At 40.9% G+C, this 17532-nt stretch overlaps 1 protein-coding gene across 3 annotated transcripts in view; it reads right to left on the bottom strand.

Moving 5' to 3' along the window:
• Positions 1 to 8969: 8969 nt before the first annotated feature.
• Positions 8970 to 17532, bottom strand: part of gask1a (golgi associated kinase 1A) — a 38618-nt gene continuing 30055 nt past the window's right edge. For 2 of the 3 annotated variants that reach the window (XM_046400115.1, XM_046400114.1), the window contains exons 4-6: positions 13842 to 13964; positions 12474 to 12577; positions 8970 to 11678 (exon numbers count right to left, since the gene is read on the bottom strand). In XM_046400115.1, the coding sequence (XP_046256071.1) occupies positions 11474 to 11678; positions 12474 to 12577; positions 13842 to 13964 (432 nt within the window). In that variant the 3' untranslated portion in view covers positions 8970 to 11473. The remainder of the gene's footprint in view (positions 11679 to 12473; positions 12578 to 13841; positions 13965 to 17532) is intronic. The other variant, XR_006844362.1, reaches the window with a different exon arrangement.

Below are 17532 nucleotides of genomic sequence, written 5' to 3' on the forward strand. Positions count from 1 at the left end.
AAGTTAATATATTGATTTAAAATGTTCAATTACACATGAAACCACAAGAATATCCCGAAGTAGAACTGTCATATCGGATTGTCACTGAATGATTACCGTGGCAAAACAAAATGACAGTAATGATATTATCATGACTTCTTTAACAGTGTTGTGTGTTTTGCCTCTTAAGGAAGTGGAGAGAGTCTGCAAACACAACCACACAAAAGTGTACAAATAGAACAACTACGCAGAATGAACAGTGAAAAGGCCACCAGATGAAGTGATAAACAAAAGATCCACAAGGCTTAACATCCATGCCGAATTATTCACACCATATTATCATAACAAACATAAATTACATAACATAAACTGATATTAGCATTTGCTTTTTTTAATATCACAGTTAGCTACAATAAAGGTATATTGTGACACCTCTATTTAAACGTCACTGAAAATATTTTGGAAGCCCAGTCAAATGAATCATTAAACGGCTTAAAATTAGGCTGTCCACAAAAAATGAGCAATCAAGCAAGAAAGAGAGTAGTGCGAGAGATCTCCAAGAGACCTGTGACCAGATTCCCAAGCTTCAGAGACTTCAGACGGCACACACAGCAGCTGGCCGGATGCTTCAACAGTCAGAGCTTCACGGAAGAGCAGGAGAGATAAAGACTGTCAACTCTGGAGCAGACCAAGGGAAAAGAAGATATGCTGTTACCTTTTAGTTACAGTTTGATTCATGTTCCTCCTGGCTTTTTCTTTCTCTGAACTTCCATCCATCCATTTTCTATACCGCTTATCGGTCAGGGTCGCGGGGGAGCTGGAGCCTATCCCAGCTGACTACGGGCGAGAGGCGGGGTTCACCCTGGACTGGTCGCCAGTCAATCACAGGGCCAACACACAAAGACAGACAACCACACACTCTCACACTCACACCTAGGGGCAATGTAGAGTAGCCAATTAACCTAATGTGCATGTTTTTGGTATTGTGGGAAGAAGCCGGAGAACCCGGAGAAAACCCACGCAGGCACAGGGAGAACATGCAAACTCCACATAGAAGGGCCCAGACCGGGACCGAACCTGGAACCCTCTTGCTATGAGGCGACAGTGCTAACCACTGCCCTTCCACCCTTCTCTGAACATAACACACACAACACAGATCATTTGATTCATTTGAACAGTTTTGGTGATGTGATGTAACATCATCACTAGTGCTTTAGTACCCCAAAGGAACAAAAACAAACAAGTGAGGACGTCAAATTCTTGTGACTGACAGCAGGTTGCTTCTCATGTGTCTCTTTGTTCTCTGGTGTCATAAAGACCTCCTGAAGAAATAACTGGTAAAGACTGCAAATCAGCGTCATATCATGAATAAGGACAGACACTGAGCTGTACAGCAGTATTCCAGGGTTTATTTTAATATTACTGTGGGTCTGTTTTTTAATAGACTTCTGATTAATCACTGAAAATCCCCTCACATGTGCTGCTGTTCATATGTGTTACCATGGTTACCAAATAATTTGCATAAATACATACATCCTTTATTCAGACTGCTTATAAAATCGCATACAGTACAGTTCAGAATCAGTAGATGATTTAGTAGTTATCTGGCATTTAAATTCATGCTAGCATCACAAATCTATCATAAAATCCTCCAGCTGGTCTGTTTGCTTTTAAACAAGTAATCTGCACTGGAGTCCAGCAGGATGCAATTCAACTGACAGCTTTCACAGCAGCCCAAAACAAACCACATGAAACAGGCAAACAGTCCAGAGTTCGTGACAGGTTATGCATGAAATCACCAAGCTTTTGGTTAATATGATTAAATGCCATCACATCATCACAAACATTCCCAACATGAAACATGGTGGTGGCAGCATCACACTCGAGGGGGATGTGATCCACTTCAAGCCCTGGAAGGCTTGTGAGTGTGGAGGGAAAACCCAGAGGAAAATCTCACAGAGCTTCAGCAGTTTCACAGAGAAGAACAGGAAAAAAGATGTGGGATCCATATGTGCAAAGCTGATAGAGATACAGACCAGTACCAGAGCTGCATCTCCTACATACTGACTTGGTTACAGATTCTCTCTTTTTTATAACTACACAAGCACACATTAAAAAAACAAGGCCAAGTTACCCAGGTGGTACACACTTTTTCAACCTTAGATGGGATTATACATGTAAAAATTAATTTGAAATTTCTTCATTAATACCAGTTCTTGACTTTACACATAAAAAATGGTTTAAAATGCTTGCTGACAATGGTGTTTTGGAAATTCTCAAAGGGCTGAAAGTAAAACTGGAAACAGCTTAAGGGAAACAGTGAAGTCAGCGGCTGAAGGGCTGCCATGCCAGAGACACAGGATCAGTGCAGTAGTCAGGAGCATCAGCTGTGCCAGTCTAGTTGGAAGCTCTTCAAGCAACAATAGCCAGGACTGTGAGACTCAACAGACCAGCCGGCACATTTTCATGTCACTCAGCAGCCTGTTTTCCATGGAAGGAGACAGGGCTTATTTTCTTTATTCATACCACTCAGGACTGGGATCTCTCTTACTTAAAGTGTCTTAGAGCGGGGTGCAGATGACACTTTAACAAGCTCGTAGGTAATGACTGCCTTACCAAGAGACCAAAGGCTGTGATTGCTTTTGGCATATTTTGCACTGAGATCTTTAAAAAGGTGCGTTAACAGCGTTTGCATACTTTTTAACATTTCCCCTTCCTCCAAAGCACTGTCTGGCACAAGGCCCCTCCCTCCCCTCTCACTAGCCCTCCCCCCTCAGACAGCACGCTGGCAGGCTGAATGATATCAAGGTGCTGGCTGCAGTGTGCGCACACCCACCGACATGGACATCCATCAGTGCAGTTAATCCGTGGATCAGATGGCAGGGTGATAAAAATGAAATGATGATTAATATCTGATGGACTGCAGCGGTGAAACATCTCCTCATTAAGAAGCCCAGCAGCCTCACCTCTCCGCACACAGACAGGATCAGTCAGGATCTAGTGTTAAATAATGTGATCTGCTCACCATTAATAAATGATCAAGGTGCCATGACTTTATGTGGTTAGTTCACACTTAACAGATCATCACACAAGGAAAGTTATTTCAGTTGTTTCAGCTACTAACATTACTTCATGCAGTAATTGATATGTTTATGTAAATGTTTGCATCTGACCTACTGTTCTACTTTAGAGAGAGGCGAAGCAAAGCTTTTTCAAAGATCAAAATGATTATAATAGTGTTACAGTTTTCTATTATTATTATTACCCGCATTTTAAGTGCAGGTATCCAGGCTGTAGGTCAGTGCCTGCTGTCTGTGCTGCAGGCATGTGGTTAATACGTGGCAGGTGGGGGGCTAATGTGTCGGCTCCTGTCATATCACTCACCTGTGAAGACCTGACGGAGAGAGAACAGCAGTCGCCTCCACGTGAATCTTCACAGCGGCAGCGTCTTATCAAAGGGCCACATGGTGTGTTCATATGAATTTTAGAGAACAGAAACCACACTGCAGAGTCTCAGTGAGGAGCTAAAGCTGGTACTGAGTGAATGTAAACCGCATGAAAGAATAAAGATCGTACATTTACATGACTATATTTTGAATTTTTAAAAACACAGAATAATAACCACAAGCATTTCTTTCTTGTTCTAATATCAAGCCATAGTTGTAAACCACCATTCTTTTTATAGCTCCAATGTTCAACTGTGGCTGTGCTACACACAGTTTATACAAGCAAATCTCTAGGGTGGAGCCTTACTAACTTTGGGAAAGGAAACAGCCAACGTCTCCAACTGGTTTCTATCATCTCATTATATTTGTCTGGCTCCCAGCCTCCAACTCCAACACAATTACTTAATACTTTCCACGCTGAGGGATAATGAGTGAGCAGTGAGAGGAGTGTGGGTTGAGAGAAATAACATTTTGTACCTCACTGTGTATCCTTGTCCTCTGTCTGCTGTCTTGTTTTAATTCTGCTCGGTGCATCAGTGGTTCCCACTAATGCTGATATCAGGAGGCACTGACGGAAGAGGCACTTCTGCAAGTCTGTAGCAATTAAACAAAAGTGTGTCTCCTTCAAGGACTGTCCACGTGGTTTTCCTGACAGTGTGATTGGTGGAAATGGTTGGAGCCCCACAACCGACAAAATGCAGTGAAAGGCTATAAATACATCAAGAGACAGTAGCCTGGGTTAAATAAACAGTGAAATGCAAAAAGAAATGTAGAGCTTTATTGCTTTTCCATTGCCACCAGTTAGCCTATCCCAGCTAACTATGGGCGAGAGGCGGGGTTCACCCACGCAGGCACAGGGAGAACATGCAAACTCCACATAGAAGGGCCCAGACCTCTTGCTATGAGGTGACAGTGCTAATGCTGCCCGCGCTGTATATTTTAAAAATAATTTTTTCAGATGACAAAGCAAAAACTGTCTGTTTAAGGAGACATGAATATTATTATGAACTAACAGAGAATTATCACTACAATTTTATCTAAAGAGACAGATATTTCCCTCAGACCAAAAAAAGGTTCCAAGTCAGAAGCCAGTGATATCTGAGACAACACCTCAGGGCAACAATCTTCTGGTGTGGCCAGCAGATATCAAGCAGATAACAGTCTGGCTGGTTTAAACTTGAGACGCTCTTGAGAGTGGACAAGAGAGAACATTTCAGATAGTATCTGTGAACAAATCTCTACATAAATGGAGGTTTTAAAATGCTAAATTATCATCACATTCTGAGACTGCATTTTGGTCAGTGCATTCAGCTTCCTTTGCTCTTCACACTGACTTTTGACCAGCATAGAACCAAAGCAATGCTCAATTGTGACTGATCAACACCACCCAGAGAACAAACATGCCAAAAAAACAGAAACCAGAACGCTTGGAGCGCCAGTCTTTTCAGCTTCTACCCCTCTTCTGGGCACCATGGAACATCTGTAACAAATTTCATGGCAACATGTTCAGACATCACCACAGCCAATAGAAGCCATGCTGCTTGTGACTAAAATAGGTTGGTGATCAAGGCCAAAACTGTGATCGTGACAGATGTTTTGAACACGCAACAGCATCTGCAACTCCCCCCCGCCGTGGCCCAGCAGCGGGGCCTCTAATACTGAGAGAGGACAGATAATGACACATCGTGTTAAAGGTCTGTTATTCAGAACTTGACACATCGAGAGCTCTGTTGCATTCTTGTATACTAAGAGTCTCCCAGAAGAGCTGTGGTAGTCAAAACCAGGATGTATAGTGCTCCAAACGTACAGCGCTTAGAAAGGCTGAGAGGGAAACAGATAACCAGGAGAAAGGGAACAGAAATCAGGGTGTGGAAGAAGAAAAAGAGAACAGCAGAGGCTTGAGGCATCGACCTACCTCTGATCCACTTTTCCTGCTCCACGGTTAGAAGTTGGAGAGCGGCTGAGCTCTCTGCTACAGCCTTTATTTATGGCTCACTGTTACCTGCTGTGAGAACATCATTATTAGCTGACGGCCACGAGCAGAAAGTGTGTAAATATTCTTTTAATCGCTGGAGGCCTGCAGCATTCATCACCACAGCCGATAATGCAATGCATGAATGGAGCAGTAATTAGGGAGAGGGGGACTGAGGTTCATATGAAGATGAACATGCCGGTTGTAGAGTTAAATTGTCTGGATTAAGCTTGTGAATCATATTCTGCAGCTCTGACAGTTTTCCTTCCTTCGTTTGCACCACTGAGGTGCAGTAATATTTCCATATTGTTTTGTCCAACATGATTTCAGTCTCAATTACATCTTCAGATTTTGCCCGTCAGATGAAAAATCTTGGGTTTCCACCTGGTTCTCACAGCCATCTGATGAAAAAGACATACAACGCAGTAGCTCAGGCCTTCATAACGTTCATTACAGGGGAAGAAAATTGAAAATAATGAGACAATCTCGCTAGCATTTTTTAAGGTGAGAAAACAGATCAGCAGCCTCCATTACAGTCAATACAGACGCCACATTACAGCAACATTACTGATTAAAATGGTTGTTCACACCAAAGAGCACTGCTGCTGAGCATCACTCAGTGAGGAGGCAAAGAGGAAATCCCACACCATCATGGATTTTACTTGGGCTCCCGTAAAAGATGAATGTAAAAAGGGAGCTTGGTATGTTTACAGTGAGTCCCAGTGGCTAACCACAGATCTACAGCAAAAAATCCTGGAGGCCCAAAAAACAGTTTGGCCATAGACTGTTATTATAAATGAGACATCTGTAAAGCTGTTGACAGGACAACCTTGTCTGTTTACAACCTCACTTATTGTTCTTTGTCTTGTTAAGTATTAAACCACCGGGTTTCATATCTGTAAAACTTTCCCACGCTCATGTGTGAGTCACTATCGAGTACTTTTTAAGGCTTATGCAGCAGGCGAGCACTCGTCATTTGCCTGAAAGGCTGTAAATCTACTGCAGTCTACTACGCAGCTCTCATACGTGGTCTGAAATCACTCTCTACTGAACCTCCTCCGTGATGTAACCTTTACTATTAACTGTCCCACTTCCAAGTGTAAAGTGTACAGATGTAAAATATGGATGTTATAACCACATTATGCACAATACTTTTTGCTAAAAATAAAAATGCAATTTGTCATCTTTGATGTGGATTAAAGTCAAGGTTAATTTGTTGGTGATTTTACAAAGCAAAGCTGCACAGTCAAATCTAATATATTTAATTCAGAACTGAATAAAAGAAATAGAACAATATATCCTGTGTACATACATGTATACACCTAGAAAGCATGTACAATATGTGCAGTTCCAATGATGTTAATAACACGAAATGGCACCTGTCTGTGATGGCACAGAAAATAGTGATTTGTTAGTGTCTATAATATCAATTTACTGCTCACAAACTGCCTGGTGAAAAAAACTGGCACTCATTCATTGTCAGAGGCAAGTGGCTCGTTCAACAGCAAGTTTGCCCAGCAGCCACTCAAGCTACAACACTATCGACCTCAGGAACAGCTGTGTGTACCAAAGAACCAAAGAAGGATTAAAGATAAGTGTATGATAGTTGGGAATATAACCCCAGGTCTCATGCACTGAGTCGGCACTGTTGGACCAAGCCAGTGCCATCAGGGGAGCCTTAAGACTGTACCAGCTACTAAAAGCTCATTGCATACAATAACCATCACAATGTCACCTGGCTCATATTATTTAAGACGGTCAAATTCAGATTGCCAACCTGTGGCCGTGAAAAAACATGTCTGGTTTCTGTCAGAGCAAGTAACATGTGAATGTGACCTCTAATGCACGTCAGCAGGTAAAGCATATCCAGATGTTAAACACGGGGACTGCTTGCATTAATTAAGCTGGATAAATACAGTTATAGCATTAAAATGAAGCTAATTTAAATTTGCTATCGTCCTAATAAGAGAGGAAAAATATCCTCATTACCTGCGTGGCCTCCTTTTCCCAGAGAGGAGGCCTGTGATTCACGTGTTCACATCACGGCCTCAGGGTAGCGACAGCAGACCTGTGGCTTGCCTCTGCCTCTTATAATAGTACATTCTTTTCACTCTGCACTAGATAATGACCTTCGCCATACTGCTCCGTGATGATAGCCATTACGGATGAGTAATGGACGAGTGGCTGTTTGCGTTTGCCATCTATTTCACTCTGTCTCCTCACCTTTCTCTTTCCCTCTCTAACAAACACATCAGCATGTAAAAATGTGCAAATGCATGTACAAAGGAAAAAAAACATTCATTTAATGAAAATAACTAGAGAAGTAGATGTTGGCACACAATCTACATTATAAACATGCAGCTTCTTTGGTAGCCACTTCAAATAATCCCACTGATTTACCCTTTACATGATGTGCAGTTTTGTGCTGTGGCTCAGGAGGTAGAGCAGTCGCCCACCAATCAGAAGGTCGATGGCTCAGTCCCTTGGTCCTTGCAGTCTACATGTCGAAGGGTCCTTCCGTAAGACACTGAGCCTGAAGTCTGAATCGCCCCTGAAGTCTCCAACATCCGTGTGAATGTTTGTGTGAATGGTTATCCCTCCTGTATATCCTGTGCCATCAGTGTATGAATGTGTGTGGTGTGTGTGTATGGGTGAATACCTGCTCATGTTGTAAAGTGCTGTGAGGGGTCAGTCACTCTTGAAGAGGGTTACAGTACAATCCATTTACTATTTAGTTATGCCTAGTACATAGCCTTGATATGTGTAAAGAAGGACTTTCATTTTTCCACACTCTATGTAACATGGAATATTAATGAAAAGGAACTTTCAGACATCGAGCAGTTACTTCTGACACAGTCATGAACTGGCAGCCATTTGCTGCTGCTCTTTTGACTTAATAATAATTTAGCCAAAGCCCACGGTAACCAGACCAGGAAAATGTATGCAGGGACTGATTTTACTAGTAACTCTAGTATCAAGTCCTGTGATGAAACCGTGAATGTTGGCACCAAATATCACAGGCATCCTTCCAGTAATTGTTTGGCTGTTTCAATCTTAACCGAAGTGGTAAACTCACCAAGGTACCTTACCAGGTTTACATAGCAACCCTGACATCACTCTTTACCTTTTACACTTCTTCCTTCTCTATTTGAACGGATTTCCTGAGCTCTAGCATAATAATTATTGTTGATAAATTTCTCTTTCGGTTCTAATTTGTATGTCTGTCTACTTTAGGATCCTGCTATTGAGTTCACTCACTCAGAATGCAAATATTCCCTCCCCTCTCATTTTAGCTTTAAACACAAAAGCATGCTATTTTGAGTAAGTTGAGTAGTTATCCTTTAGTTATGCAGGCTTTGAAATGTATAGTATGTATGAATGCATTATGTCTAATATAATCCAGATGGGGTTTAATTAATGAGCTGGACCTAAACTGTGCTCAGACCGAAGCAGAAAAATTAATGCAATCTAAAGCCAGTGGACAGCAGCACCCTTTGGCGGTTTGACACATGGAAAAAAGCCAAACCTTTCATGTAAGAGAGATCAAGTGGGGATAAAGAGAGGATCACACATTTGAACCATTTCTCATTAGAGCCATTTATTCAGTGATAAAAGAGTGAGCCAAAGAAAATGTCATTAATCCATGAACTACCAGTACGGCTGGAATTGCTATTCAGAGTGGGTAAGGCATAAAGCAGCTTCAAATGATATCATCTGCGCTTTTCACAAGACCCCAAATACCAAGAGAATGTTTTGTGGCAGTTCGGCTTTAGAAATGTGTCGCTCAGACAGAAAAGCTCTTTTCCTTCCATTATGACACTTGATTTTCATCCAATTTTCATCCATTTTCTTTCATCTTTTGCTTCTATACACTGCTTTGCATTTTAACAACATGCAAGGACAGCCGCGTTGAAAAAATATATATAAAAAAAATTATTTATATATATATATATAAATCTGGTCCATTTTTATCAAAAGGCTTCTAGGAGCCGGTCCAGAAGCTATTTGCTGACAGCCATTTTTAATCCCTCGATTAAAAGCAGAAAAGCTTATCTCATAAAAACAGACATCCAAATCAATCACTCGATCTGCTGCTGGCTCGCTGTGAAATATTAAAATGGAGAAAAGATAGAGCGTGCTTCTTTACACTAAATTGTTTGGAAAAATCAGCACTTGGCTGTCGCGGAGGAGCAGGGGAATAACTTGTCTCACATGTCCCCTCTGTGAAGCGACAGTTGGTGAGATGTTGGAACACTGAACGAGAAACGTGAACACGTTTGCAGCGACGATCGTCTCTTATCAACAGACAGAGCTACAGGGGCATTTCATCTGGTGCACATGATCAAACAATTAACATGAACGAGACACTTTGAAGATGTCAGCCTAGGTGTGCGTTTGCTTTATGGCAACCCAACATACTCAGAGACACTTTTACAACCTTGACGCTTGTGTTTAAATCTGTTTCCAGAGCACATTCATTTGTCCTCTGTGTGCACTTTGATGATAAGATGGTGATGCTTCAGTGACTTAACTGAAGTCTACAGTAATGCACTTTTTCCTGAAAAAAACAAAACATAGCAGCTTAGTGGAATACTGCACATCTGTATCACTTTTCAATAAGGCAACCTTTGTAAAGAGGTTATAAGCTGTATGTAATTTTCTTTATTATTGGTTAATGAATCATCAGCTTATACTTTATTGATGAGTTATGATTGTCCACACCAAGACAGATAAATATATTGTTTTAAAAATTGTTCTAAAGGAGCCAGCCACACCAAGAACGACACCATTCGTGCATCCATCCATACATCTTCTAATTCACTTTATCCGTGCAGGGTGGCGGAGGTGCTGGAGCCTATCCAGCAGACAACAGGCGACAGCCGGGGTTCACCCTGGACTAGTCGCCAGCCAATCGCAGGGTCGACAAACAAAGACAATCACACCCAGGGGCAATGCAGAGCAGCCAATTAACCTGATATGCATGTTTTTGGGACTGTAGGAGGATGTCAACGTACCCAGAGAAAGGGTGCTGCTTGACAGAAAATTATCGTTCATCAGTGTGGATGCTCATTATCATCATACTCATCGTTCTTGGAGTGGACGGTCCTTTAAGAACAATTTCTAAGTTCTCCCGTCATGGCTGGTGCTTCTCCTCTTCCAACACGACAGCTCCTTTGTCTTTTTTGCTTTCACTCTACAGCTCCCATTCATTATAAAGACTCCTCCATTCCACCACTGACTTTCTTGGTAAATACGTTGCTAATGGCTCACGTATAATACAATGCGGTGAACCTTTATTAACATTTGTGACTGCGGAGTGATGGTTTATTTACTCTGATTAATGGCTTATTGAGACATTCATGAACATTTAATGACTTGACTGTTAATGAAACCAGACAAAGACTTTGTACAACCCAAAGTTGTTCTTAGAAAATAATTAGTAAATGATTCATTAACCATTAATAAAGTCATTAGGCACAGGTTATCAGCACTGCCAAATGTGCAATAATCATCATATTTTACCCTCTGTATGGTGTACGATCAATAATGCCAGAGGTTCCATGATGTAATGTTCTGGTTCCAGAGTCCTCTGTCTATGCATTAACCTGTCATTGGTTCTCTGTCTACAGAGAATTCTTTGCAAATATTTCATCAAATCATTTCAAATCTAAACTTGCCTAAAGCAGGGATCATCATGTTCTACGAGGCCCACAGGGGCAAGGCTGATGGCATTCTGACACACAGCATGCTAACCCGAAGTTAGCAAGTGGAAAGCATACACTGTGGGCCAGTTAGCTGGTCAGTTACAAACAGCTTAATATTTACTTATTGCATTATTCGCAATCCCTAATAAAAAAAAGTTTTTCTTTTTTTTGACACCCAAACTTGTTGTTGCTATGCTTCAAATTTTCTGAACCATTTCATCTCCTTAAGTTTCTGCTCATGCAGCACCACCAAAGATTTCTTTTGGATTACACTCAAGAAATGTCATCTTGACAATCAGTGTGACGAATGAAGTTATTTAATTAATTTAATAAAGTGTAATTTTTATTTCCGCTCTGTCCAGTCAGCTCAGTCACAGGTCCCTCTTGACCTGTATATTCTTGTCCTTGATGTGCTGCAGGAGAATATTCCCTCTGTGCTCCACAGTATGGATAAGAGGCCTGAGACCGCTGGCCCCGCCTTGGCTGTCCCAGAATTCCCTGTCTGTGTAAAGAGAGCGCAGAAGCAGACTCTCCAGACAGCCTGACTGGAGCACTGACACTGCTCTCTCTGGAAACCTGACAACAGAAACAGCATTAAATTTAATGTGTTTTAGCTTTCACTGACTTGTTTTGCATGTAGAAAACAGCACTACTGAGTAGTTTTAATGGCTAAAACTAGTCAAGCTGCGACCATAGATCACAGTGTAAAATGCAAACCGTGTTATATGATTTCATCAAACATGTACGCATGTGCATGGTCCTTTTCAGTTCATGCAAACATATCAAATAAGAAAAAAAAATGTTTGGACAGTGTTTATAAAATGTACTCCAAGAGGTTCAATTGAAAAAGCAATTAAAATGAGTCACTCTCTGCCTCTGGAAAACAACCAATTTTCCTTCTATTTTGCTCCCTATTATTCAGCGATGAGAAATAATGCAAGACTTAAACATCCTATTTCTATTCAGTTTCACGTCCAGGCTTAAGATATTTAAGAGCATTTTATAGAGCAGCTTAGTAATCCTAAGTGACAGACAAAGGGGAATTTCTATCAGAACCGATTCATTCAGCATATTGAATAGCAGGCTAATTGAATGCACACTAATCTAATCAGACAGACATTGTAACAAAACCCTAACAAGCTTCCAGTGGACGTTTCTCTGCTGCTGATTTGTGTGCTGTTCACCAGGGAAACATGTTGTTAGATGTGTTGTATTTTCTCCTGAAACACTTCCTTACATCAGTGTTTGTGCCTGCCGTGAGCCCAAATAAGTCTCAGACTCTGTGGGGTGTAATTTATTAAGCCTGGGTGCCAGAACAAAGCAATAAAATACCTCAGATGCACAAGCTTTAAAATAGCGCTTTGTACTCACTCATCAATGCCCTCAACCAGCCTGAAGTTGAGGTTGTCAGCAGACTGTTTTGGTCTGCCAGCGTTATCTATGAACACCAGTCTGGAGGGATCTGCCTTCCTCACCTGAACACAAACACATACACTGTCACACAGTTCAAAAACATAGCTTGATGGTGAATTTTATTGTGTCTGAAGGATTTTGATTTACATCCTTTTGCTCTTGTTTTTTTAAAATGTATTCGGAATAGTGCATTTGTAATGTAGTTAAAATGTATCTTATCTCTTTCCATTCTGGATGATATGTGGGTTAAAGTGAACAGCAAAAAATACAAAGCATGTAGTAGAGTGAAATAATATCGTTTATTATGATTTTGCCTAGATAAGGAGCAAAAAATCTGATTTATATGCACAATTGAAAATTGATTCTCTCTAATATGTGCACACGAATTGATACAACATGCAATTAAATAATAGTTGACAACATACACTATATTTAAAACAGGGCTGTGCAAGTGTGAACGCGAAGTTATGATAATTATATTCTTATATCAATAAACTGAAGTGGGAAGTACTTTAATTAATTTAATATTCATTTGTGCACATTAATTACCTATTTGGGAGCTTTGTAATTACAAGCAGGGTGAGATACAAAAAAAAGAATTAGATGAAATAGGCCAATGTTGCTCTTTAGAGGGTTTTTCTAAAGATATTTTGAAATGTCGCAGGTGCAAATGATGAAATGAATGATTGCTGAGGGGTCCTGGGTCCTGGGCTCACCTTCCCAGTATTAATGTTATTAGTAACACCTGTGCTTTACCCACTATTGCATCCTGTGTTTTCAACTTTAGGTGCATGACTCAGTCAGCTTGGAATCACATTACTGAATAACAGCAAAGGTTTCTGCTGTAATTTTTATACGAACAGCTTTATCTATTTTCAGATATTGCAGTAAACAATATAAATCACATGTAATTAGCACTTGCCAGCCTCACAGTTAAGCTACGAACAACACAACACACACAACCCATGTGTTTAGTATTGCTTTTACATTTAAATACAGGTCCATTCTCCTGTGCTTCAGTGGATGAATGGGAATCAAAGTCAGGGAATCAAACAAAAACAGATGAAACGCATATAAAGTCAGGGAATCAAACAAAAAGTTGGTATGGCAGGATGAAAAGTGTTTCTTTCTCTCTCTCTTTTCAGCAACACATCAGTCAAAGCACAGATCAGTAAACTCCTGACTGAGAAAAATCTATTAGTCTTGGTTCATTATTACAAATAAAGAGAAAATACATCAGAGGCCAAAGAGAAAAAAAGTTTACAGTCTGTGGAGCTGAAATAACATCAGATCATCAAATAACAGCCTGCGGTTTGTGATACGTACCAGGATGTGGACCAGCAGCAGATCCTTGATGTTGCCACACTTGGTGTACAGCAGGTTCTCCACACACAGTTCTGTTGGATCAGGGGTGAAACCACAGCAGTACCTGTCAAGCCGGTCATTGACCTGCAGCAACACACGAATATGACAAAAAGCAGTCATTTGCTTTGATAGATTGAAGAATATTAACGGAAGATGAGGCAGTAAAGATGTGTCATTTGACTGTGGCTCAGTGGTTTGATAGCAGTTAGTTGTTAATCTTTATTAATTAGAAGCATAACTCATCTGACTACTTGATTTGCTTTGTTAAAGTGCCACACAGAAATGAATAAAAAGCAATCTTTTTTTTCCCCCTTTGGAGGAATCTCTGACACTTTTTGAGTGGAATTGATTTTTCTGATGTGGAATAATTATGAAGCCATAATAAAGTTTCAGCTTTTGATTAGTCTGAAGTGACTGTCACTGGTTCATGTTCCCAGTCAGTGATCTGCTTTGGGCTCCCACTCTGACAGATAATCTCTTGAAGTTATCAGTATGAAAATGGATGAAACACACATTTAGCGTCTGTGCTGATGTGAAATCACAGGGATATCAAGTAAAACATTCTGACATGGGATAAACTGAAACAGACACCAACATCCATAGCGTGAATAATCAGAAATGAAAGTCGACGCAACATACTGTGCAAGCGCTGCCAAGAACATAGAGATAATTAGTTAGAAGTTTGGAACGTCTCAGGACATGCCTGCGTTTGGGCAAATTCAGTTATTACTTCTGATATATCAGTCTAGTACAGTTTGGTATTAAGTTCACTTTAAACTGCATTCACAGACACATACACATATAATGTACTATTTCATCCTCTGCATAATTAGCAGTTAATTTGTTATTTGTTTTATTTTTGTTTAATCAGACCTAAAACCAAAATTAGACAGTACAACTTGGGTTTTAATTTTAGTAGTTTTAGATTCAGGTCACATGACTTGGACAGACCAGCAGATGATACCTTGGGAAACTCACAATTACTTTTTTATTATTATTTAATGTGCTTTTGATATACAATTTCTCCATTGCGTGACTGATAAATGCTTATCTTGTCTTACTGATACTGAATTAATAATACAAATATGAGTATATGGTATAAATAATCCAGGGCAGATGGCAGGCCTTGGGTATGTGTTACATTTATATATCCGCTCATCTGGTTGTCTTTTTACTATTCATTAAGTGTAATTGTTCTTTTTGATGCTTCTCTAGAGTTATGGTTACAGACTCTCTCGCATTTTGAGCGGAATTTATTTGCCAAAAACAGAACACACACTAAACAATGTTTACGGTGAATTTGACTGACTCTACTTTCTTTCTCCCTAACGACACGGTCTCACTGCACAAAAGGAAATGTGTATCTACTATGGATGAGAGGCTCGTGACAGGGTGGTATGTAAACATTAAAGGCATCCTCCTCAGGTAAGCTGTAACCGTAGCTAGCTTAGTTAGCTTACTGAGCTAGCAGCTAGTATCTCCTAAACTCAGCAACTCATGCCAAAACTATTCAGATGGATAAACAGCACTATAGGTGAGAGGAAAAATATGCATTTTTTGATTTGGAGGTGAACTGTACCTTTAAAGCCTTACTGGTCACCTGACTGCTCAGGTCTCATGCCCTGTCTAACGTCTTTTGAACAGCGTCACCGCAGTCCGAGATCTCGACAAGTGCCGAGTAGAAGGTTAACAAGTTGAGCAGGCTGCTGCGGGGAATCACAGCCTCCAGTTTGAGAACCTTGTGATTTACTCTCTGGTGTATAAGTGTGACACTCACACACCAAGAAGTGAACAGATGCAACCTTGATGAGACCTGCCCTCAGGGTTTGGGTTTGTGTGGGTTTGCGTATTTGCCCTCTCTCTCAGTGTATGCGTAGTGTGTGTGTTTTGTGTGCAACTGTGCCTGAGTGACTCACACAACCTCTGTGCACTCAGGTCAGCCGTATGTGTATGTGTGTGTGTGTGTGTGTGTGTGTGTGTGTGGTAGAGAAAATGCTGTACTTCTAACTGTGTCTTCTCGCTTGTGTGTGGTGATTTCAAGAGACTTCTCACCCTGCTGCCACTTTTCCATCCCACACTGGAATACACTGATTTTGAGTTTGGTCCAGCAGCCTAGAGACTCAACCAATATTGACTTAGCCTGTTACTGAACACCAGCAAGCCTCAGGGAGAGAGAAGATGTGGTGCTCTGTGTGGTCAGAGTCAACACAAAATTAAAGTAGAACAAACTGTAAAGTGTATGTGGGGAGTCTAATTCACTCACATACATTCTGACTACAAGTTTAAATATTCAGCATGACAGTGTACTGAGGGTCTGTAGGACAATTAACACTGTTCCTTGAACTCATTAAATCCTTATTTCACCTTATCAGTACACACACTCTTCCTTGTTTCAGCGTTTGGTGCTACGAGCTTGTTGCTCTGCTGTTTCTCGATTGAACTTCATAGTGTCCAACGGTGTGGGTAGTACGTGCTGCCTTTTATTTTTAAGGTTTTATTCTAATGAAATTTAACTTTGTGTGGGTGCTGCTCTTTACTTTTCAGCAACTGGCTATCACAGTTCAAGCGAGTTCAAACAATTCATTTACTAACTCTTCTAAAATCCTACTACATAATAACAGCACATTTGGAATATGCAGTGTGTTCGCACTAGAAAGGTGACAGTGTATTCAATAAAGTCATTATACATGCTAAACAAGACTTAGCATCTGCAAAAAAAAAAAATAAATAAAAAAATAGTATGCAGTTGGTACACAGCTCTTGTTTATCGCTTCCTGCAAAACAAATGTAATGACTTGGAAGTTAACTACTCAATAAGAGTTGAATGTTGATTGAACCTCTTTGGCGTCACCAACAAACATCCCACCCAAACACAAGAAATATCTAAAACTAATGGCTAAGCTGCCATGAAAACCTTCTGAGCACATTCATTCAAGGCTGCATGGATCCTGACACTGGTGGGGCTCACTGATAAACACAATTAACTTTATGCTGTTTGTTCAATCCAGCACTTCACTACGGCGGATCGGCAGTCCTTTTTCACCTCGATCACGCTTTGGACTGATTTCAAACTATAATCTGAATCAATCGCAAACATGCTGAAAGAGCTGAGCTCTGGTCGATTTCTTTCCCCTCACAGCTGTAGCAGGAACTGTGCAATAGCAGTCTGGAGCAGTTTACTTTCCATTCTGAAAAGCTGCACTCAAACTGTTACCTTATCCTCAGTCCCCATATCTTCCCCAGGGTGTCCTCCACTGCCATTCTGTGTGTGTGTGTGTGTGTGTGTGTGAATGAGTGAGGGTGTCCTTCACACTGTTCTTCCCATGCCTTTGGTTTTTGGTTCCCTGCTATCAGAGCCCAGGGAGGTGTTAAGGGAGCAGGTAGGAACAAGTGTTCAGAGGCGCGCTCATCGGCTCTCAGCAGATCAATAGGAGGCTATTAGAGCTTGGCCCTGTTACAGGGATTGACTTCTGGCATCAAGGGGGAGAGCTGCCTCATGGGTTATTCATATTCAACCCCACACACACACTGTAGATGGGTGTTAGATACACATTCTATCTCAGACAGAAAAAAAGCTGGACACCAGTACTACTGGAGGTTTTAAAATCAGCGACATGCTTCAGCCTCTGCAGTGGAAGCTGAATGTGTCAAG

This window comes from Scatophagus argus, chromosome 9 (assembly GCF_020382885.2).
Source record: "Scatophagus argus isolate fScaArg1 chromosome 9, fScaArg1.pri, whole genome shotgun sequence".
Taxonomy (NCBI): Eukaryota; Metazoa; Chordata; class Actinopteri; family Scatophagidae; genus Scatophagus; species Scatophagus argus.